Below are 21,833 nucleotides of genomic sequence, written 5' to 3'. Positions count from 1 at the left end.
CACAAATTGATTAGGTGATTTGCTCCTCACAATCATTAAATAAGAAGTGATGAGGTGGCAACATGTTTTACTTGTTTTTTTCTTGCTTTTGGCACTCTTAAATAAACTACCTATCCCCCTTTTCCTTAATACCTAGCTTATTAATGTTAAAGTCATCTTATTAGGATTAGTAAAGGATCTCAAAATCATCTTGTGTAGGGTTTCTTCGTTCAAAGAAGGGACGAGACACCTCTAAGTTGATTCATTTCTGTCATACTCAGTTATTATACAAGTTATATTTTAGTCCAATATTCTTGTGTATGGAATTAACACGTGGTTACTTTAGGACACATTTTCCACGTGTCTGAAGATAAGTCAAACCCTTGCCATTTTTAAAAGCTAGAAAAAACAAATATTTTAAGGATAAATATAAAACATCTAAAAATAAATAAATAAATAATCTATATATATATATATATATATATAAAACCGAAACTTTTGAAACTCCCACAATTTTCCACGTCATCATTATTTTTAAAACATTAACATTATAAAACAAAAATTCTGATTTTAATAATTATTTCTCCCCGATACTCCTTCCCCTTCCTTATAAAAACCCGATCAACTCTTTCTCTTTTCCAATTTTTCCTTCTTCTCCGTTCTTATGCGTTTATTCTTCTTTTGCTTCTTTGGCGTTTCCTTTCTTCTTTTGTCACTGGTGCCCAAAACCAAAAGAAATCAAAAGTCTTACATTTTTTCTTTTCCAATAAAGCTATCTACCAATATGGCAGACGCTATCCCTTCCCCATGAAAAAGTTGGATATGTGGCCACGCTTCAACCATTCATTTGCTTTTAAATTTTTTAAAACTTTTTTTTCATTTAATTGCATTTTTTATAGGACATTTAAATATTTAATTGCATTATTTATTGGTACTACAAACCCACATATTCGTATATTATGTTCATGTAGTGGTCTTCTCAACAACCACTCATGTACTGTTATTGTAAATTAGAATTTATATTATAGATTAAATCGGTATAATATTACATAAATTTATAAAAAAGTGTACAATATATAACGTTATAGACATTCATTTTGTTTATAATATAAATCTATTTTATCATGATAGTATAATGTAAACTAATAATAATAATAATAATAATAATAATAATAATAATTATTATTATTATTATTATTTTTAACAATTAATAATAATAATCCATTGATTTTTGATATATCATAATGAAAGTTATGATACAGAAAATACATTTGAATGATTGTCTTTATATTTATTTAAATTATTTTGGTTAGTTTTTCTATTTATGTTAATTTATTATATTTATATATATTTTAAATAACTATTAAATTAATTATTATATCATCATGGTTCAACCTCGGTCTGACCTCGAAAATCTTGAACCTTTTCCTTCTCCGGTTTTTTGAATGGTCTGAGTTTCAAAACCATGGTATAGGTAACCCCACTATTCTATTTCGTTCCAAAATTTGGCCTGTACCGGCATTCAAGTTGAAATTCTGTCATTCCAAACAGAATATGAATTTTTGAGCTAAATGAAGAATGTGTTTTCACTGAGTAGCTTCTTTTGGATTTGATGGTGCGGACGTTAGAAAATAAAACCGATTAAAAAAAAAAAAAAAAAAAAACAACAAAAACAAAAAAAAAGTTGAGCAAAGAAGATGAGATGAAGGAGGAGTGTTATATAGATTTGCAGATGCTTGAGTAGTTTGAGAGCATTAGCATTGGAAAATGCTAGTGCTATTCTATTTTACCATTCTAAAAACACACTTTATCATTATACCATCTTATTTTACAATACTTCTACATCCCAAAACTCTATTTCTATTAAAATATTAATTTTTAATATTTCTTTATTATTTCTTTATAACTGCCAATTTTTGTCAGACCCATATTTCCTAGGCTTTCCAACCATTTTTTTTCCTCTACTTCTCCCTCAACCTCTAGCAACACACAAGCATCAACAACCACAGCCACGGCACCAAAAACCCAAGCCACTGATCAACTCAAGCCACCGATCCACGGCACCAAAAACCCAAACCACCGATCAACTCAAGCCACCGATCAATCCATCAACAACCACAGCCACGACACCTCAACCCATCAGCACCTCAACCCATCAACAACCACAGCCACGGCACCTCAAACCATCAACAACCACACCACAGCCACGACACCAAAAACCCATCAGCCCATGCCGCCGATTTGAAACCCACCGGAGCAAACCCATTAAAAAAAATCATCACCAGACCCAACCACAACCCACAACCCCTTTAGGCACCTGTCACAGCAAAAAAAAAAAAAAAAAAAAAAACCACAACCACCACAGTGACCCACGCCGTCAGCCACGCCAAAAAAAAAAGCAACCACAGAACCGCCGGATTGCAACCCACCGGAAAAACTGAGCCACTGTGGTGCTTGGTGGTGCGATTGGGTTTGGTGCTTGAGCCTTAAACGTTGGTTTCATCGATGATTGGGTTCTGTGCTTGAAGCTGAAGTTGGGTTTGTGGCGGAGCTCGCAGTGGAGGACGTTGGTTATTGATTTGGGTTGTTTGTGATGGAGTTGGGTTGAGAGAGTGGGGTTTTATGTTGGTTTCATGAGAGAGAGAGAGAGGCAGCGAGTTTGGTCTAGAATTTTCTATGATTTTGTTGGAAAGTAGGAAGTCCGGCGGTGTTGTTGAGGGAGGGTCCGTTGGGCATAAGACAATAAAAAAGTATTTTTTTTTTAGAATACTTGCTACAGTACAATTTTAAAGATAGAATTGTACTGTAGCACTATTGCAAAAAAATTTGCAATAGTTGAGTTTAGCATTGTCTGATGCAAAGGATTTTAAAGCTTAAAATGTCAAATGGGTCTTAGATATAGCATTAGCATTCTCCAATGCTAATGCTTTGAGAAGAGGGATGAAAAGAGTTAAAAAAAAAATTTTTTGAGATAACATTTATGACACTTGGGAGGGGTAGAAAAGAAGTTTCCAGGAAGGTACTTCCTTTACAATGCCATCACATGCCTTTTTATTCACAAAACTGCCATTACATCATTTTATAAAAACATTTCTTTTAAATAAATAATCAGATAATCATTTTTAAATATTCTAGCTTAACTATAACAGTAAATAAATTCCGACATAAAAAAAAAAAAAAAAAAAGTAAACAAATAACTTTATTTCAATTCAAAAAAAAAAAAAAAAAAACTTATTTCAACCCAAAAATAGTAGAAGTAATAACCATATTATTATTGTCTAAAGTCCAATTGAAATGCACAAAAAAAATTGCATAGGTGATAGTTTAAACTCTTCATTCATTGTTTTTTTTTTTTTTTTTTAAGTAATAGCTTAAATTCTTCATTCATTATTGGATTTTTTTTCATAATCAATAGTTTTTCTGTGCATCGCACGGATTAGCGACTAGTTATTATAATTAAGGTATAGTACGAGACAGGGAGGAGCAAGCCCAGTTACGAGTTAGTGTTGGACTGACTTTGTTTTAGTTTCGTTACGGTCAAAACTCAGGAAAAAAATAACCTTGTTTTCCGCATAAGCCATGTAGCTAGATTGAAACCCAAAACCAAAACCTTTATGTCCTTAAAAACTGTCGCTCTCTGATCTTCATCGACACCGAATCACACAGATCTCTCTGCCACCGAAGAAGAAACAAACAGTAAGGTCATGTCGCGTGAGAGACTCAAGAGAGGTACACTACCTCCGGCTCAAGAGGTACCCAACTTTTTTTTCTTTTTCTATTTTTCCAATTCTCTGTTTTCTTTATATATATAAAAAAAGAAAATGGCAAAGAGTGGAAAAGTTAACAAAGATCACAATTTTTTTGATATCTTCATGTTTTGCTGTTGTTTCTGTTGTCAAATAAGCTACACAAGTTATATGAGCAATTTGGTTGATTTTGTAGAGCCTTTGATTCATAATTCATATATTTTTCTTTCATTCCAACCGTTTTAGTGTTAGACAAAAGCAGCATTATAGATAAATTATGTTTTCATTTGTTTGATTAAAAATTATGCATAAACACACCCACCAGGTGCGTCTTGAACCCGATTCACCTTACTGTTACAAGGGGAGGAGGTATCATTTGAGCTTGGTCTATGAGAAAATGGAGTCATTATGAAGTATAATTGGGTTTTGTTGTCTAGTTTGAATGTCTTAGATCACATAAAAGAGTTATTTGAAAATTCTGGGACTGCTAATCATGTTCCACAATTTAATATAATATTTTGTTTTGTGGGTTTCATTTTGTTTGTCAAAGTTGGTTTCAATGGGTTAGCAATAATGGATTCTGATTCTGCTACCTTTTTGTTGTTGTTAAATGCAGAATATTGAGAAATTGCAGAAAGTTGTAGAGGAGGGTAATTATTATGGAGCTCAACAAATGTACAAATCAATTAGTGCAAGGTATAGATATTGAGAACTCGATTTCTTTGTTTTTAAAGGCTTGTCAGTAGCTTTATAGCATATAAAGTGAGCTACTCTAGTTGGTCAATTTATGGCATGCATGCTGATGAAATATGCGTGCTTTTTCACAGATATGTATCTGCTCAGCGGTATTCTGATGCCTTGGACATCCTTCAATCTGGTGCATGCATCCAATTGAAACATGGGCAGGTTGTTTTCTTGAAAGTCCTATATTCCTATGTTGTTGAGTAGACTTTTCTCAACTTAATGTGTGTTAGAAGTAATCACATTAGGCATGGCATTTGATAATCAGTGTGTTAATGTTTTGGATGAGAGACTATACTGATTTTGAATCCCAAGCATGAAACTGGGTTATATTTATGTCTAGTGGCCATGGATTGATTATGATACTATCAATGCTGGATACAGATAATAATAGGCACTAAATAAAGATCTTGCTCATTTTTCCTATTGCCCAGTGAACTTTAGATAATTTAGATATGGGGTTGCAAATAACTGGACCTAACCATGGGATTTAGTAATTTTGTATTGGCCAAGACTGAAACACAATCTTTTCCGATAGAAAGGTATGCCAGCCCATAAATGGCCTGTTGGGCAAATGTTTATGGATTTGTCCAAATCCTTGTTAATGTGGTTTATTATAATTTTGTTTTTAAAGATTGATATTATTGATCTTTCATAAAGTCGTAGTTGTTCTCCACATCTTTTTAACTATATTCCATTGATACACTGGAAAAAAATTTCAGATTACTTGTGGGGCGGAGCTTGCTGTGTTGTTTGTGGAGACACTTGTTAAAGGGAAAATTCCTTATGACAGTGATGCCCTTGGTCAGTTGACTTATTCTTTACTTGTCATGTAATTTTTGATGCTGGTCATTCCTTACTTCTCATGTGATCTTTTTTGCTTATCGACTCTTCTTGGGCCACCTCCACTAAATTGGCTTTGTTGTTTTCTACATGTGCAATAACTATTGTTGTTATGTGATTTAACTAGTTCTATAGTTACTTGGCCATCTATAGCTTTCTGATAATTTTGATGCATGCCTTTCTTCGTGATTATGACAAAATTTCTATATTAGACCGTGTCAGGAAAATTTACAAGATGTTTCCTCAGATTCCTCTGCCGCAACACTTGCCAGATGATGATGAAATGGAACAAATATCTGAAGCCCTTGGGGCAGCAAAAATACGTGTAGATGGCTGCTCATCATTCTTAAAAGCTGCTTTAAAGTGAGACATTATGGACTTGTTTTCTTGGTTGGAAAAGATTTTATGGTTCTGTTTACTCTACCAATTGTTCCTGTTCTTTTGGTGTACTTTAAGATTTCTATTTTTTCTCCAAATCTCTTTGATGGTGTGACTGTTTATGTGTTTCAAAATATTGTTTAAAGCTGCCAATATTGTACCTTTTGCTGGTATATGTCTGGAAATTAAGATCTTCTGTTTTTCAGGTGGTCTGTGGAGTTTGGAGCGCATAGGAGTGGATCTCCTGAACTACATGTTATGCTAGCTGAATATATGTATTCTGAATCTCCTGAAGTGGTAGGTCTTACAGCAAAAATGTAGGCTTCAAGAAGTATTTGGTTGTGCTGTTTCTCTCTAATGTTTGGGCTATATATATATATATTTTGTTCCTTTTTGTGAATCTAACTTTGAGCCTACAGTTTATTACTAGCTCTTTCTTGATTAAGCTTCATTAAGGTTTCCTTAATTCCCAGTTATTAAGTGAAGGGAAATGCACAGCTGCACGTATACCCATATAAGTAATCCCAAGTGGTGTTAGTTGCTAGATGCATACAAACTTTTGAGAAGAATTGGAAAAAAAAAGAAAAGAAAAAAAAGAGCATGTAAGGGGAAGATGCCAAACAGAATCATCAATCCTACATTGGAGCAGCTTTCTGGATTTCAGAGAGTTGCTATGTTAGTACTGGAACACAATAGTTTGCTCATTTGGAATGGGGGAAAATTGCACTAACATCCCCTAAGGTTTTCCATTATTACACTCGCCTTCCCTCTGGAATAAGACATTGGTGTCTTGGACCAATGTGCTTTGCCCATTTGGAACAGATTTTTCATAATGCTGATTCCCTACTAGTATTATTTCGGTGACAGCATCATTGCTTCTTAAGCTTGTCATGGTGGAATCCTTTTGTTCTCTAAATCCTTTGGGAGTTGATAGTCTCTATGGTCCTAAGTGTCCTTCTAACTATTATAATATCCAGGTCTTTGAAATGTACTTTAATTGGTAACATGAAACTTGAATGTACATTTTAGTCTGTGAATACACTTGGCCCTCATTTCAATGCCCAATATGTATCAATACACTGCTTCCTTGCAGGACATGGCTAGAGTATCAAATCATTTTGTTAGAGGAAATAGCCCAAAGAAGTTTGCTTCTGTTCTAGTGAATTTTATGGGGAAGGTTAGCCTTCTTACTCTATACTTTTCATATTTATTAATATGATTATCAACTTGCAGAGGTACAGAAGATTACATATCCATGCCTATTGTGTTAACTTCTTAAAGATTCTATATGACATTAAGGATAACCTTATGCAAGTTTCAATGATTGTACAATCAATGTAGTATTTTTACTACTATTTCTGGTCGAAAACAAATTCTGATGTCTAAAGCCATTATGTTTTACTGTTGAAATTACTTATAATTTAAGAAATGTCATGTTATTGTTAACTAATAATTTTGAGTTCTTCACAAGAAAGTGATGCATGCTGCAACCAATATGCAAAATATGAAATAAACCCAAAAAATAGTACAATTCATAGGTCATAATTCCTTAATATTTTGGATTTCTTGACCAAGTTACTATCTTTAACAGGTTTGCCAGAGTCGTTCCTTTTTTTTGGGTTTTTCCAGATAGTCTTTTATTCAGTTAATTTACTTCTCAACTTTGCAGTGTTATCCAGGTGAAGATGATTTGGCCATTGCACGAGCAATTTTAATGTAAGAACACTCAAGAAGTAGATACTTGCATAGTGATTAACTATTATCATCAGTATCCCTTTGAACTTAATCTGGATCATAGAACTCTCCGTTCTTGATCCTTCATTTTAGCTCCAATTGGACCCCTGGTTTTTGCAATTCTTTAACTCCAGTATAAACTTTGAAGAATTTCAGGGCATGTGAACCAATTCTATGGTTTTTAATTTAGCTGACTCATTACTTAGCAATACCCACTTTCCAAATGATTAGGGAAAAAGAAAAAAGAAAATGATAATAGATACTAAAAATTGAGGAAATCTAAGGAAAGCAAGATTCATATATTTATCAAAAAATAATATAGATTTCTTCCCTGAGCTAGTCCCTTTCCCTGTTTATCATATATTTATTTTTTATAAATTATTAAATGTTTTTTTCTTTTCCATGATAGGTATTTAGCTATGGGTAATCTGAGAGATGCTAACTATCTCATGGATGAGATAAAGAAACAACTGGAATCAAATCAGCTTGACTTTCCCCAATCAGATTTAATCCAGTTCATCATATATCTTTTGCAAACGTAAGTTTCAGTTTTGCTTTTATATAATCTTTTGTGTTGGTACCAGCTGCATAGGATGGATGCATTCATTTAGTGCCAGCTGGATTAAATTCACATCCAATGCAAGGGTCTTTATGCAGTTTGGAGTATGTTAATAAGACTGCTATGTTATTCAAAGGCTGGCATATTGCTCAATTGTGCTAATTGTGATAATTATTATTCTTAACCTCCTCCCTTCCTCAAAAAATAGAAAGTGTTTAGATAAATAAGTAAATAATTAAAAATTGAGATATGAATAGTGGGAGAAAGTCAAGAGCCTTGTAACTCAATTGGTTGGCACCTCTGTTCCCAACGGAAATATCTAGTTCTAATCCCCCCACCCCCAACGATTAAATTATAAAAATAAAATAATGACAGTGGGATAAGTTCAGGAACTTTTCTTCTTTTCTTGTGTTCAAGTGGGGACCTACTAGCTTGTGGAATAACAAAACAAATAAATAAAGAAAAAATAAAGTTAATATAATATATACTAGGTCATCACAATTCACAAGTCCAAAATTTATAACTGAATGTGAAGCTTAAATTCATAATTTCTAGTGCCTCCATCCTTCGGATAGTGTGACTTTACATTTGAAGCTTCAACTCTTTGTCCTACTTTTGCTCCAATGATTTCTCCTCCTATGAACCTGAAACCAAATAAAATGATATCAATTTATCTTGTGAATTAATCTATATAGCCAGTCCTTTTTTAATTTTATAATAAATATTATCTCTTTCATATTTACTTCGAACTGTAGACATTGTTGCCATGCATGCTTAAGTGTTAACATCTGTTTCTCTGCATTAGCCATTACTTTCTGTTTAGAAATTATCCTTTCTAATGGTAGGTTGTATTATTGTCGGAAATGTGTAAAATAAAGATCATTGATTAATCCAAATTTTCTCTCACTGCAGATTGCAAAGAGATGCTTTGCCTCTTTTTAATATGTTGCGAGCTAGTTACAAGACAAGTATAGAAAGGGAACCTGCATTTAATGAGGTGTGCAATTTTTGCTGTTGATTTTACCCAAAAAAACAAATTTCTTTTGCTGTTGATGCTCATTTCTTCATTGTTTAAGAATACATCTGCTACAACATATAAAAAAGTATTTCTTACACTCTGCCATCTGTTAATATTATATATCTTTTGACCTAAATTTGTGTTGATTCTAACATAAATATTATGGTTTAGTTGCTAGATGAAATTGTGGCAAAATTCTATGGAGTGCGGCGTAGAAATCCCTTGCAAGGGGTGTTTGGGGATATCTTCAAGGTATTATTCATTGCCTAACGGTGATTTGGGTTTTCTATTGAGTGATTTTACTGCCTCTTCTCTACTAGAGCACTTGAGGCTGATTATATTCAGATCTTCAGTGCGTCTTGAAATCTCAAATAATGAAGATGGTTCATAAAATTAATGATCCTTGAGTAAACAATTTATTTTTGACTACTGCCATGCAGGGTTTTCCTTCTCCATCCCCCCATTCTTCCATGCGTTAATCATGTCCTTGTTTTAATACTTTGTTACATTTTTTTTCTTTCTTTTTTATGATGTTAAACAATTAAAATGAGAATTCTTTTGAATAATGAAAATAATATATTTAGTATTAGCAGAATTCTTTCTTAAAATGTTTGAGATTTATTGTGCAGATGATGGGAGGTGAATAGCAACGTGACACAAGTTCAATCTCTCCACTGTTGTGGATCCATCGATGCTTCATTTGTTGTTGCTTCAAAAGGAGTAATTGATCAGTTTGGTACTTATTACCCATTATCATATATGGTGGTTCTGAAAATTGTAATTTCATTAAATTTCAGTGACTGGGAAGACCTCCTGGTCTTTTGAACACAACTATTTCCTTGTTCACTGTAAAAAATCCTCAATTTGGGCTTTTGTTATTATTGGATTATCCAAATTATATTTCTTCATTTTTCATTAAAAATGGTCTCGCCAGATCTGAAATGTGCTGCTACTTTGTTTTTGCAGTGTGTTTAGCACTGTCTTATTAATATCCCCACAATATTTGAGTTTGTCTTCATGCTCTTAACAGCATTGGTGCTTGTTATTTTGTGATAGCTAAATACCGGATCACCTTCACAATGTGTGGCTTTTCCAGATTTCATTTAATCCTTTGCCAGAGGCTAAGAATATTTTGGCAATTCAACCGACGAGAATTCCCTAGCACAATGGTTTGAAAAACAGAAGAAAAAAAAAAAAGAAAAAAAGAAGAAGAAGAAGAAGAAGAAGAAGAAGATTACACTGCTTCCACTTGATGAAAGACAGGCAGAAAATTGTGATGGCCATGCATAAATCTCTATTTTTTTTGGTCGAGTCATGCACAAATCATTGCTCACACTTATTTGTCATTCATTGTTCTAAGACTGCAAAAACAGGAAAAACAGAAGCAACTCCTCAGATAAAAGTAACACATGCATCCAATGTAGTTTCATTGATGAAGAAGTTACAAAACCACGTTTGTTTGTGATGAGTTTAAGAGAGTGATGTGATCCTTACTATTACCACTTTTGTATTAAGTTCACTAAAGATTGGATGGGAATTTAGAAGTTGGAACCCCAGTAGAAAATAAACTCAGTAAATTAACATCAAAGTTAATGCAAGATGAGCATTTTGTTGTGTCGTTTTGATATCCAGAAAGTATGCCTGGGCATGTAACCCTATGAGAATTTATATTATACTGATACAATTGAGTGTCTGGAATAGCCACAGCCGTTGATGCTGAAAACAAGCTAGTCATTAATCAAGAAGGCCACTCCATTTTCCCTTTTGAAGTTGTGTGTGGTATGATCAACCACCTATAAAGAGAGAGAGAGACATTAAATAAATTCTCAAAATGATAATTACATAGAACAGCACACATGCATATTTGTCATGTTTATATGCACAAGGCCTTCCCTGGTAGTGTTTGATTCAAAAAAGGTTGCTGGCTGAGCTCAAATCACTTCACAATTCCAGGGTAGCTTTGCAAATGCACCAAAAGGCATACATAAACTTAAGAACTAGTTTAGAGAGAGCTTACATTGGTGTTGCTCAATTCCAAGTTGTAGAAGTCCATTGTATCAGCCTTAAACAATGGTCCTGCATGCCATGTCCCTCGATTCAGCTTCAGAAATTTCGATCCCTCAACTCTGAAAACACAGACACTCTCAACAGCCGGAGGCACGTAGAAATGACCACAATGAGACTGCACAATTTCATTGTTGCCGCCAGTGTCATCGTTAACTTCATAATCGTCCACAATGGATGGCTTAGCAACCCCAAGATACCAAACATTACCACCAACTGAACCAAGGCATTGGGTCACACTTGCATGATGTGTGATTGTGGAGAACTTGAGTGGTCGGTTTTCAATGTGCATGATGTAAAACCTGTTATCGTAGTTATAACATCACAAATCCCTCTGAAAAGTTTTTATCAATGGAGATAAACTTGAATTTAGCTTTCTTAGAAAAAGTTGTGAATTGTTTCCATATGGTCATTTATTTCGTTCTCTCTTTAAAATTGACAGCTTCTTAGTTAGTTCTGTTATTTTACATTGAAAATTTTGATTTAGACTCCAAAAGTTTAAGCAGAAGATTGAAAAGCTAATTAATTTTAGAGTTTACTTGTTATAGATTACACAAGTAACACAACTACAATAATTATCACAAAAAATCTAAAAGCAATAAAGATAACAAGAACAGTAAAAAGCGCACACATAATTGATGACAAAGTGAAAAAAAACCTTTCAAAAACTCTTCAAATTAAAATCCACTCCAAAATACCCAAACTCATAGGAAATTTACTGGAGAAGAAACAGTCACAATAAATTCTTTATGCAACTCCAGCAAATGACCCATTTGCCTCCTCATTATAGTGGCCTCATAACTCTGGAGTCCATCTTTTGCTCGGCCGAATCTTTCATTCTTCAATGTCTTCAAACAACTTCTTATGCTAACTTTTGCCCAACTTTTCAACATTTAAATACAATTCTTTTTAACACATGGGTCTGATTTGGTTAGGTGTTTTTGGAGCTTAGAAGATTATTTTTAAAACCCAAAACTCTATTTCACAACACAATTTCTCGTAGTTTTTTTTTTTTTTTTTGAACAGTTTATACAAACCCACCCAATGTATCATATGAAATTTGTCAACACTAAATCAAAACACACATAAGTACTTGTTTATGTTTCAAACTAAAATTTTTGATTATAATATCTTTACAAATATTTTATCAATATATTAACAAAATTAATGGTATTCTTCACATATTGCATACTCAATTGAATGAACAGTTATAATTTTAGCTCCATTTGAATATAAGAGCATCCACAATAATGATACTAAAAAACTATTTTTAGCACCACTATATACAAAAAAAGCGCTACAATAATAATGGTATAGGTATATTTTTTACCTACGTTAATATAGTGAACAACCATATACGGCTCGTAGCTGAAAACTAAAAAAAAAAAAAAAAATTTATTCTCCTCCATATAAAATATTATTTGTTCATTCTTCTTTTTCTCCGTCTGTCTCAACTCTGCCTCTCAACTCTCAAACTCTCACCTCTCTGTCTCACCGCCGCCGGCCCACCCGAAGCTTAACGTCACCGGCAGTGGTTGATATTTGCATTGATTTGCACGGTGGGTGCAGTGGTTGATGGGTTTGGTTTGATTTGTGCAGTGGGTGTGATGGTTTCTGGTGGTGGGTTCAGTGGTTGATGGGTCTGTGTTTATTTTTTATTTTTTATATTCGTGCGGTGCCCGTGGCGGTTTCCGATGGTGAGGCAGTGGTGGCTGGTCTGGTTTGATGGTGGTTTTTGTGCCCCTTGGTCTTGTTTCTTCTCTCTCTCTCTCGATCAACTGCCGCTGGGTATAAAATCAAGCTCAGATCTGTTGGGTTTTGAGGGTGGATCCAAGGCACCATAATCTGGTTCTGGTGGTTGTGTTTGTTTTAGTTTTGATGAGTTATTTGTATTATTATTTTAAGGCGGAGAGAGAATCATTGAGAGGAAAAGAATATATATATATACCTGGGAATGCCACGGCTGAGGTCAAGCTGAGCATCTTGGGGTCCGAACTCATCACCATCAGGTGAAGCCTCTATGACTTGACCATACTCTTTAAAGCTCTCTGCTGTTGCTTCCATCGCCTTCACCTCTACAACCTCTGCTTTAGCCTTTGAGTCACCCATTGATAAATTGAAGTTCTTAATTAGTGTCTGTCTCAAAGCACACCATATCCATATATAATAATAATACGACACAAACAACGCAACCCACCCACGTCCTTATTCCATTTCATCATCATCATAAGAACCACATAAACGATATACCGTTTTTCCCACACAGTGTCAGTCAGTCCCAACTTCCGAATATGATGTGTCGTTTCCCTTAGCACCTCCAAAACCCCCAAATGCTTAAACCCTAACACACACAGACACAGACACAGACACAGCCATTGTGGCCACCATGAACAACACCACCAAACCTCAAGTCCTCGAAACCATAACCAAAATCCTCACAACCCCAAACACGCCACTCGAAACCCTAACCCCACATCTCCCAAACCTGACCCAACCCCTCTTCCTCTCTCTGCTCTCCTCCAAAACCCTATCCTCATTCCCTTCGACCCTCCTCTCCTTCTTCAAATTCGTCCAATCTCGCTCTCCTTCCCTCACTTCCTCTCCCCATTCCCTCCTCTCTCTCCTCCCTTCCCTCTTCGCCCACAAGAAATTCTCCGACGCCAAGTCCCTCCTCGTATCCTTCATCGCCTCCGACCGCCACCACGAGCTCCACCGCTTCCTCCTCCACCCGCCTCGCCTCGTTCCCGAACCCTCCAAAGCCCTTCTTGACACCTCCATTGGCGCCTATGTCCAATCCAAGCAGCCCCACCTCGCCATGCAGATTTTCCACAAGATGAAGCGCCTTCGTTTCACCCCGAATTTGCTTACTTGCAACACACTCCTCAATGCTCTGGTAAGACACCCGTCCACGTATTCGATTTCTTTGTGTAGAGATGTTTTTAAGGATGCTGTTAAGTTAGGTGTGAATTTGAATACTAATAGCTTTAATATTATGATTTATGGGTATTGCTTGGAGAACAAGTTTAGTGATGCATTAGGGTTGGTTAATATAATGAGTGAGTTTGGTTGTTTGCCTGATAATGTGAGTTATAATACAATATTGGATGCGTTTTGTAAAAAAGGGAGGTTGAATGAGGCTAGGGATTTGTTGTTGGATATGAAGAATAGAGGGTTGTTGCCGAATAGGAACACATATAATATTTTGGTTCGTGGGTATTGTAAGATGGGGTGGTTGAAGGAGGCAGCCAGTGTGATGGAGTTGATGACGAGGGATAATTTGTTGCCTGATATTTGGACCTATAATATGTTGATTTGGGGGTTGTGTAAGGAGGGTAGGATGGAGGAAGCTTTTAGGTTGAGAGATGAGATGGAGAATTTGAAATTGTTGCCAGATGTGGTTACGTATAATACATTGATTGACGGGTGTTTTGAGTGGCAGGGAAGTTCGGATGCATCGAAGTTGATTGAGGAAATGAGTGAGAAAGGAGTGAAGATGAATGCAGTTACTCATAATATATTGGTTAAGTGGTTTTGTAAGGAGGGGAGGATGGAAGAAGCAAGTAATACTTTGAGGAAGATGGAAGAAATTGGGTTTTCTCCGGATTGCGTTACTTACAATACTTTGATTAATGGGTATTGTAAAGCAGGGAACATGGGGGAAGCGTTTAGAATGATGGATGAGATGGGTAGGAAAGGCTTGAAGATGGATACTGTTACCCTTAATACCATTCTACACACTCTTTGTGGGGAGAAGAAGCTTGCTGAAGCTTATAAGTTGCTCAATAGTGCCACTAGGCGAGGTTATATTATTGATGAGGTAAGCTATGGAACTTTGATGATGGGATACTTTAAGGATGAAAAGCCGGACAAAGCCTTGGAGGTTTGGGATATGATGAAGGAGAAAGGGGTCCTTCCCAGTATTGTCACCTATAACTCTATAATTGGAGGACTATGCCAATCTGGAAAAACTGATCAAGCAATAGACAAATTGAATGAGCTTTTAGAGAGTGGTTTTGTCCCAGATGAAACTTCATACAACACAATTATACATGGTTACTGCCAGGAGGGGGATGTTGAGAAAGCATTTCAGTTCCACAACAAAATGGTCGAGAATTCATTTAAGCCGGATGTGTTTACGTGTAATATTCTTCTCTGTGGGCTTTGTAGAGAGGGTATGCTAGAAAAGGCTCTTAAGCTTTTCAACACATGGATTTCAAAAGGGAAAACAATTGATACAGTCACTTACAACACATTGATTTCAAGCCTATGCAAAGAGGGGAGATTTGAGGATGTATTTGATCTTCTTGAAGAAATGGAAGAGAAGAAATTAGGTCCTGACCAGTATACATATAATGCCATTCTTGGTGCGCTTATAGATGCAGGCAGAATTAAGGAAGCAGAGGAGTTTATGTCAAAAATGGTTGAAATGGGAAAACTATCTGATCAGTCATCACAACTAGGCAAGGAGCAAGATGATGGAACCCATGATAATCCAGAAGGGTCTGATTCAAGTTCTATTGCTCATTCAGAACAGATCAAGGAGCTGTGTACTCAAGGGAAATACAAGGAAGCAATGTGCATTTATGAAGAACTCACTCAGAAAGGTGTCTCTGTAAATAAATCCACTGTATTTAGTTTGATGGATGGCCTGATCAAGAGGCGAAAGAGCATATCAAAGGTTGCCCGGTTGTAGCGATTTTTTCAGCATGGACAAGTACATGGTCATCAACATGCTCTACATGGCATCACACATAAGGATTTAAGGTAAGATGTTTCCTTCTGCTTGGAATTGAGAGAGGAATGGTAGTGCATGGTTATCATCTGATAATGGTTGCCTAAATTATTTATTGAGTTATTCTATTAGTTTTTTTTTTTTTTAAAAAGGATTTAGTGTTGCTATCAGTTTTATTATTTTCCCCTTTTCATATAGTGCTTTTGATTTTTAATTCTACCTAAACAGTCAATAGTTTGGAACAACTGGCTGAGGCATATATACATAATCACTTGCATACCATATGAGAATGTCCATGTAATTTACACATTAGTGCATGGATTGAATGTACAAATGCATACATATGAAATTGAATAGTACTTTTACAATAATATCATTTACTTTTTACTTACAAAAAAAAATAGTACTTAAAAAAAAAAAATCTGAAATTGAATAGTGAAATTGAGACTTCTGACACATAAATTTTTTAAATAATTTATTGGTGTACCTGCACTGAATCGTATATTGTCTGGTTGAATCTCATAGTAAGATGAAAAAGCAAAACATAAAATGGTGTAAAGCAGAGGTAATATAGATGATATCTGTTGGCTATTTTGGCATTTTCAAACACCTTCTTTTCTTCCATCTTACATGGAGTGATTTATAAATTCCCACACCTGCATAAAAAAAAAAAAGTATATTCCAAACTTTGTGAAACTGAAAAGTCCTAGGGTTTTTGCTGGAGATACCTTTGTGTTAAGATGGAAGAGGAATTACACAGGAGAAGCTAATATCAAAATTCAAGTTAAAACATTGGAGTGTTTTGTTTTAAGTTGAAGGCTTGCAAAAAGATAAAAGGCCTAGAAGAATGTAGTTTTAGGGATCAAGAAGAGACGTGATGGTTTTTATTTAAAAGTTTATATGAATAGTGGTGTGTATCAATGGAGAATGCAGAAGTGTCAGATACAGTTTGTGTAACTATGGAGAATGCAAGAAGTATTGGATACATTTTGTAGAAGCATTTATCTCCAAATATTTTTCTTTTAAATCCAAGAAGTTTTAGCTAGCAGCTATGTATTGGAGGTCATTGCTGCATACATAAAGTACGACCATCTTATAACTGCATGATACAAGTGCAACTCTGTATAAATATCCATGCAAGATGTATGGAAGTTGGGAACCTCCTCTAATTTTGTATCCATAACCCCTGATAAACATTAATGCTTCTAAGGAAGATGATAGATTAATCGTATATTTATTGGATTTTTCAATGACCTTTGGATAAGTAAATTTGTTTTTGATAAGTTGGATTTGTCAATGACCTGGAGAGGATTATATTTGAAATTGGTTTGCAGGAAATGATTTCCGTACTCTTGACTCAAGATCTGAAGGCGATGCAACGTAAGAGAAGGCGCTTCAGTGATATGATGATATTTGATGATACCAAGTGAGCTATTTCTCTTTTTATTTTGTGTTAAGTAAACTTTTATTAATGTTTATTTTCATCTATCCTTTTAATTGCAACAATTTTTTTGCCCTTTATCATTTCAATTCTGTTATTTCATCCAAATTTATTAAATTGAGATAACAGAATTACATTGAATAAATTTGTTGACATTGCTAGTTTAGGTGGCAGTGCCATGTGCCATGTCAATTAAAAAACTTATATATATATATATATATATGTGTGTGTGTGTGTGTGTGTGTGTGTGTGTGTGTGTGTGTATTTGAAATTAAAAGGGGAAAAAATCTCCACCATCACCATACCCACCAATGCCTTCACCAAATTAGTCCCCCACCCCAACCTTCACTGCAGATCAAGAGCTTTACTCTTTCTCTCTCTCTCTCTCGCGTTGAGAATTGAAGTATGAAAGAGGCAATTTCAGACTCCCCCCTCCCCTAACCCTCAAAAAATGTTGTCTCCAAGGTTGACATTTTGTCACTACCACTGGTAACAAAGACATCATCAAAATGCTTGAATCAAATTTAAATGGATCCATGGTGGAATTTCTTGGAATTATGCTTGTGGTGGTTTGAGGTAGTATTGATGATGGACGATCCTTGATCACGATGACCCATGTAGCCAAACACCATTGCTTGTTATTTTCCTAACACTTATTTGCCCAGAACACCAATGCTGTTTCAAACTTTTGCACTTAAAAGGATAGTCTTTCCGAACAAGCAAAATTAAGGATTTAAAACCCAATTATCAAAATGGATAGGGCACTTTCAAGTCAACTGCTGCCCATGAAAGGAGCTGGGTTGTGGCACTCAGCAGAGAGAGATTTTCTGTTTTTGCCTCCCTAATATCACCAGAAAAACTTTGAAGTTTTGAATCATGAATTGCTCTCCTTTACACTTCCCCTCCCATTCTTACCCCCAAAAGTCATTTTGAGTTAATATTGGAGAGGGTGGAGAGCTTTTCCTTTTGATAGTTTTTTAGTAGACATGGCATATGGCACTGCCCTGTAATTTAGCCACATCAAATTTAGTAATTTGATTTGCATCTGCCTAACCCTGTTATCTCAATTTTTACGAATTTTGATGAAAGGACGAAATTGAAACAATGCTAAAAATTGGAGGACAACATTGCCTCAGTTAGAAGGAAAAGGACGAAATAGAAATACTAATAAAATGTTCGAGTGCCAAAACTTTAATATACCCTTTTATTTTTAATTAAATGAATTACTTATATGGTTAATTTTATCGTCTAAACTACAGATATTATGAAAATTTCAAATTTAGGCTGTACAAGCATACCCATGTTTTTCATAATTGATAGAAAATGGAAGCCTTGTCTACCGCCTATTGCCAACCCTCCATGGATAACTTTCCATGCATTTAGGGGCTGTGTTAAATTTGCTATATATATATATATATATATATATGTTTAAAGGGAGGTAAAACTCTCGTTGGCCCGCCAAATCAATCCACCAAAAATGGGTTGATTAGAGTAGGGAGAGTGAATTACTTAATAAAAGAGTATGAAATGTTAATTTGTCCTTGCTCTAAACCATACAAATGGGGATATAATGATAAAATTGTAATTTACACTCGGTTTGCTTCGATGTAAAATATTTTCAGGAAAATATTTTTCAATTTTACGATGTTTGTTTTGCAGTAAAATATTTGGTAAAACATTTTACATTTGCTCCCTCCCTCACACCCCGACACTTATCACTCCCTCCCTCCCAGTCACTTTCACGCTTAAGTCTCCCTCTCAGATTTCTCTCCAAAAACCCAGCCACCTCCGGTCCCTCTCTCCCACCCATCACCGGCTCCAAGGTTTGAGGCACCATAAGCAAGCTCCACCCTCTGCCGGCGAAACCCAGGTACTTTTCTGTCTTTTTAGATTAGATTTCTCTTTTTTTTCTTTTCTTTTTTTCATTTTTCTTCATCTCTATCCTTTCTCTGGTTTTTCTTAGTTTCGATTTCTACTCCTTACTAGAAAAACACCTCAAAGTTTCAGGTTTTATTTTTGATGAATCATAATTTTTACACATGTTTGATTTCTTATCATTTTTCATATGGGTTTTTTGGTGTTGATTTGGTTGTGAGATTTATTTATTTATTTTTTTGATGATTTTGACATTGGTTGTTTGATATGAGTTAGGATTTATGATTTTCAGATCTGGGTTTTGTTTTTGGGGTTTTATTTATGTGTGGCATTATGATATTTGTGTGATGAAATTATTGTATGCTAGTTTATGATTTTCTTTTCTTTTCTTTTTCTCTGGATTGTTGTTGCCCCTATTTTGTTTGTTTGTTTTTTCTTTTTTTCAGTGTTTCTTTGTGATATATATAACATTTTTTTTTTGGAGCTAAAAACGATAGAAACTTTGATTGATACTATGGAATAATACAAGTAAAAACCGACTTAAGAGCAAACTCAGCTAGGGGGAACACCAGCCCAACAAAGCGATATCCCCAGGAAAAGAGAAAGAAGAAATTGAATAAGGCCAAAAGAACATGAGGCCAGACAACAACTACCCTCTAGCTATCAGATTAGACCTGTGCTGCCATCATGCTTTGGTAGTTTTCCAATAATCCACTAGCACCCTGTATAATCACCCTTGGATGCACCTGAACCTGTTCAAAATTGAACTTGTTTCTTGCGTTCCAAATAGCCCGAGCTTAGTTAAAATTCAAAGAAGATAATAAGGAAACTAGGCTTTTGATTCATATTTAATTATTTATATCAACCTCTGAGTAATGCATTTGGGAAGCATATTGATTGTAATTTCTGGACACTACACAATATCCGGCTAATGTTGCCTTATATACAGAGCTAGAGACTTCAAATTGTGTGAACTAGCTGAATAGGAACATCATAGGCTTCCATTGGGCACAATACCAACAAATATTGCTATTCTTTAAAATTTTGACGAGCTACACGTTGTGCTCAAGCTAATTACCCAAGCAGTCTTGAGATTGACACTAAAATTGTCTTGTTGACTTCATACATTAATGACATTAACATTATAGTTTTGATTACGTGTTCTTATTATTATTATTTTTTTTAAATGGAGATTTAATTTTTTTTCCATGTTTGGACCCAAAAGTTATCAAACTTCTGTAAAACCTGTAATATAAGTCAGACAAGAATACATGCAAATCAAGATTTGGGTCAGAAAAAAAGCTAGCTTTGCTGTACTCATTCTCTATCAAGCTCTTATTTAAAAAAAAAAAAAAAAAACTCTATAAAGCTTGGTTCTGGGTTTTGTCCAGAAATATTTTGCAGGTTCTGCTGTATCTTGGTTGAGAAATTTGAACCCCTACCTCTTGATTGGAAGAGTCAAGATGGGTTGTTGGTTCAGAATGGAAAATGTGAGAGGCCCAGGCCACTGGCTTGGGGCCTTTAGTATAAGCTGCTAAATGTGACAACAATAATTGTTAAGCTAATGTTCTGTTTTGGAGATAGGTATTGTTTCCAACAATCTTTAGTTTGTTATTAGCTTAGTAAGATTTATGGAAAATTTTCAGATTCCCCCCCTCCTCACGAAAATATTAGCTAGGGAAAGCCTTAAATACCAGCAATTTGTGTCAACTACATGATTTTTCTTTCTTCTGTTTGGACCTGTCAAAATCTAGGCTGTTTCTTGTAACAGTCATACCATAATTCTTTGCTTGTGGCCCTACTGTTGCTCACCTATTCTTTTTGTTCTATGTATGTCTTTGTGGTGGCATTGGTGCAGGAATGCATCAGCATATGAAAGAGCATGATATGCTCAATGCTTTTATACATCATTAATTGTTAGCATGTACGCCACATGACACTAGTTTTAGTTTAGATGCCTACTGATTACTGCATTTTATCACCTTCATCTTATTGGTTCATCTAAATTGTCAGCGTTGCTGGTATATGCTGCATAACATTATTTGCAGTCAGTAATATCAAAGCTACTAATTTTGGTCTCCAATTTAATGTTTTATAGTAACACTAGTGATGTTTGATTCTGGCTGCAGGAATTTAATTCAATTCTTGTAGCAGATGGTGTATCAAGTGAGAAGATATTAAAGGAATTCTGACAAACCAGATGTAGTTCATATTGTTGTATTATTTTTGAGCGACAGTTAGTGATTTATTTGTTCCAACTGCTGATTATTATTTCAGCTTGGTGTAGAAAATAAACATATTTTGGGATTTTTCAGCATCTTATTGTATGTGGGATGGTGGGTGATCGTATACTTATTCTTGTGTCACACGGCAAAGCATTTGCCCAGCTTTCTGAAGACAATCTAATTCCATATTGCTACTTGCCCAACTTTTTGAATAAGAAATTATCGTCAGCTTCACTTTAGAAAGTAAAGGAATTTGTTTGTTGTAAAGTGAGCAAAAACTTTTATAGTCTGGCAGAAAGTTTGTTCAAAATTAAGTAAAGAACATTATTTTTTATTAGCTCTAATGATCCCTCGTCCGTCTCTATATATTTTTTGGAAGTTTATAAAAAAAATGTTTTAATTTTTTAATAGATTTTTTTTCCCATTTTACATTGTGCCAAACACTAGAAAATATTTACACAGTATTTTCATATACACTGCCAAATATTGTAAAATGAA

General features: G+C 34.9%; 3 protein-coding genes across 8 annotated transcripts; 2 read left to right on the top strand and 1 right to left on the bottom strand.

Annotated features, from left to right (window-relative positions):
- Positions 1–3,496: 3,496 nt before the first annotated feature.
- Positions 3,497–10,008, top strand: LOC126697317 (protein GET4). Of its 2 annotated transcripts, XM_050394263.1 has the most exons (12): positions 3,499–3,731; positions 4,342–4,421; positions 4,553–4,631; positions 5,189–5,270; positions 5,522–5,672; positions 5,894–5,984; positions 6,781–6,864; positions 7,357–7,403; positions 7,831–7,959; positions 8,893–8,977; positions 9,170–9,250; positions 9,628–10,008. In XM_050394263.1, exons 1-12 carry the CDS (start codon positions 3,684–3,686, stop codon positions 9,643–9,645), a joined length of 975 nt encoding a protein of 324 aa, XP_050250220.1. In that variant the 5' UTR covers positions 3,499–3,683; the 3' UTR covers positions 9,646–10,008. The 2 variants fall into 2 exon arrangements, with proteins under 2 accessions (XP_050250221.1, XP_050250220.1); XM_050394264.1 differs by lacking the exon at positions 9,170–9,250 and having other exon boundaries at positions 3,497–3,731.
- A 547-nt stretch (positions 10,009–10,555) lies between these two features.
- Positions 10,556–13,177, bottom strand: LOC126697319 (uncharacterized). Its single transcript, XM_050394266.1, has 3 exons — positions 13,011–13,177; positions 11,016–11,364; positions 10,556–10,791 (listed from the first exon to the last, which is right to left on the bottom strand). The coding sequence occupies exons 1-3, from the start codon at positions 13,169–13,171 to the stop codon at positions 10,726–10,728; spliced, it is 576 nt and encodes a 191-aa protein (XP_050250223.1). The 5' UTR covers positions 13,172–13,177; the 3' UTR covers positions 10,556–10,725.
- A 266-nt stretch (positions 13,178–13,443) lies between these two features.
- LOC126697316 (pentatricopeptide repeat-containing protein At2g16880) lies at positions 13,444–21,540 on the top strand. Of its 5 annotated transcripts, none has more exons than XM_050394261.1 (4): positions 13,444–15,826; positions 17,129–17,220; positions 19,018–19,105; positions 21,240–21,540. In XM_050394261.1, exon 1 carries the CDS (start codon positions 13,449–13,451, stop codon positions 15,753–15,755), a length of 2,307 nt encoding a protein of 768 aa, XP_050250218.1. In that variant the 5' UTR covers positions 13,444–13,448; the 3' UTR covers positions 15,756–15,826; positions 17,129–17,220; positions 19,018–19,105; positions 21,240–21,540. The 5 variants fall into 5 exon arrangements, with proteins under 5 accessions (XP_050250218.1, XP_050250216.1, XP_050250217.1 ...); XM_050394259.1 differs by having other exon boundaries at positions 18,998–19,105; XM_050394260.1 differs by having other exon boundaries at positions 18,969–19,105.
- Positions 21,541–21,833: the final 293 nt, after the last annotated feature.

This window comes from Quercus robur, chromosome 8 (assembly GCF_932294415.1).
Source record: "Quercus robur chromosome 8, dhQueRobu3.1, whole genome shotgun sequence".
In the NCBI taxonomy this organism is placed as follows: Eukaryota; Viridiplantae; Streptophyta; class Magnoliopsida; order Fagales; family Fagaceae; genus Quercus; species Quercus robur.
Note: the sequence above shows the minus strand (reverse complement) of the source record. Positions and strands in the feature narration are given on the sequence as shown.

Bases quoted from the DNA above. Each gene is read 5' to 3' on its own strand.
- LOC126697317 (XM_050394263.1), top strand. From the start codon at position 3,684: ATGTCGCGTGAGAGACTCAAGAGAGGTACACTACCTCCGGCTCAAGAG. The intron at 7,404-7,830 runs GTAAGAACACTC...TTTCCATGATAG, and splicing joins ATTGCACGAGCAATTTTAAT to GTATTTAGCTATGGGTAATC. The intron at 8,978-9,169 runs GTGTGCAATTTT...ATTATGGTTTAG, and splicing joins GGGAACCTGCATTTAATGAG to TTGCTAGATGAAATTGTGGC.
- LOC126697319 (XM_050394266.1), bottom strand. From the start codon at position 13,171: ATGGGTGACTCAAAGGCTAAAGCAGAGGTTGTAGAGGTGAAGGCGATG. The intron at 11,365-13,010 runs GTATATATATAT...CTACGATAACAG, and splicing joins CTCAGCCGTGGCATTCCCAG to GTTTTACATCATGCACATTG. The intron at 10,792-11,015 runs GTAAGCTCTCTC...CTCTCTTTATAG, and splicing joins TGGAATTGAGCAACACCAAT to GTGGTTGATCATACCACACA.
- LOC126697316 (XM_050394262.1), top strand. From the start codon at position 13,449: ATGAACAACACCACCAAACCTCAAGTCCTCGAAACCATAACCAAAATC.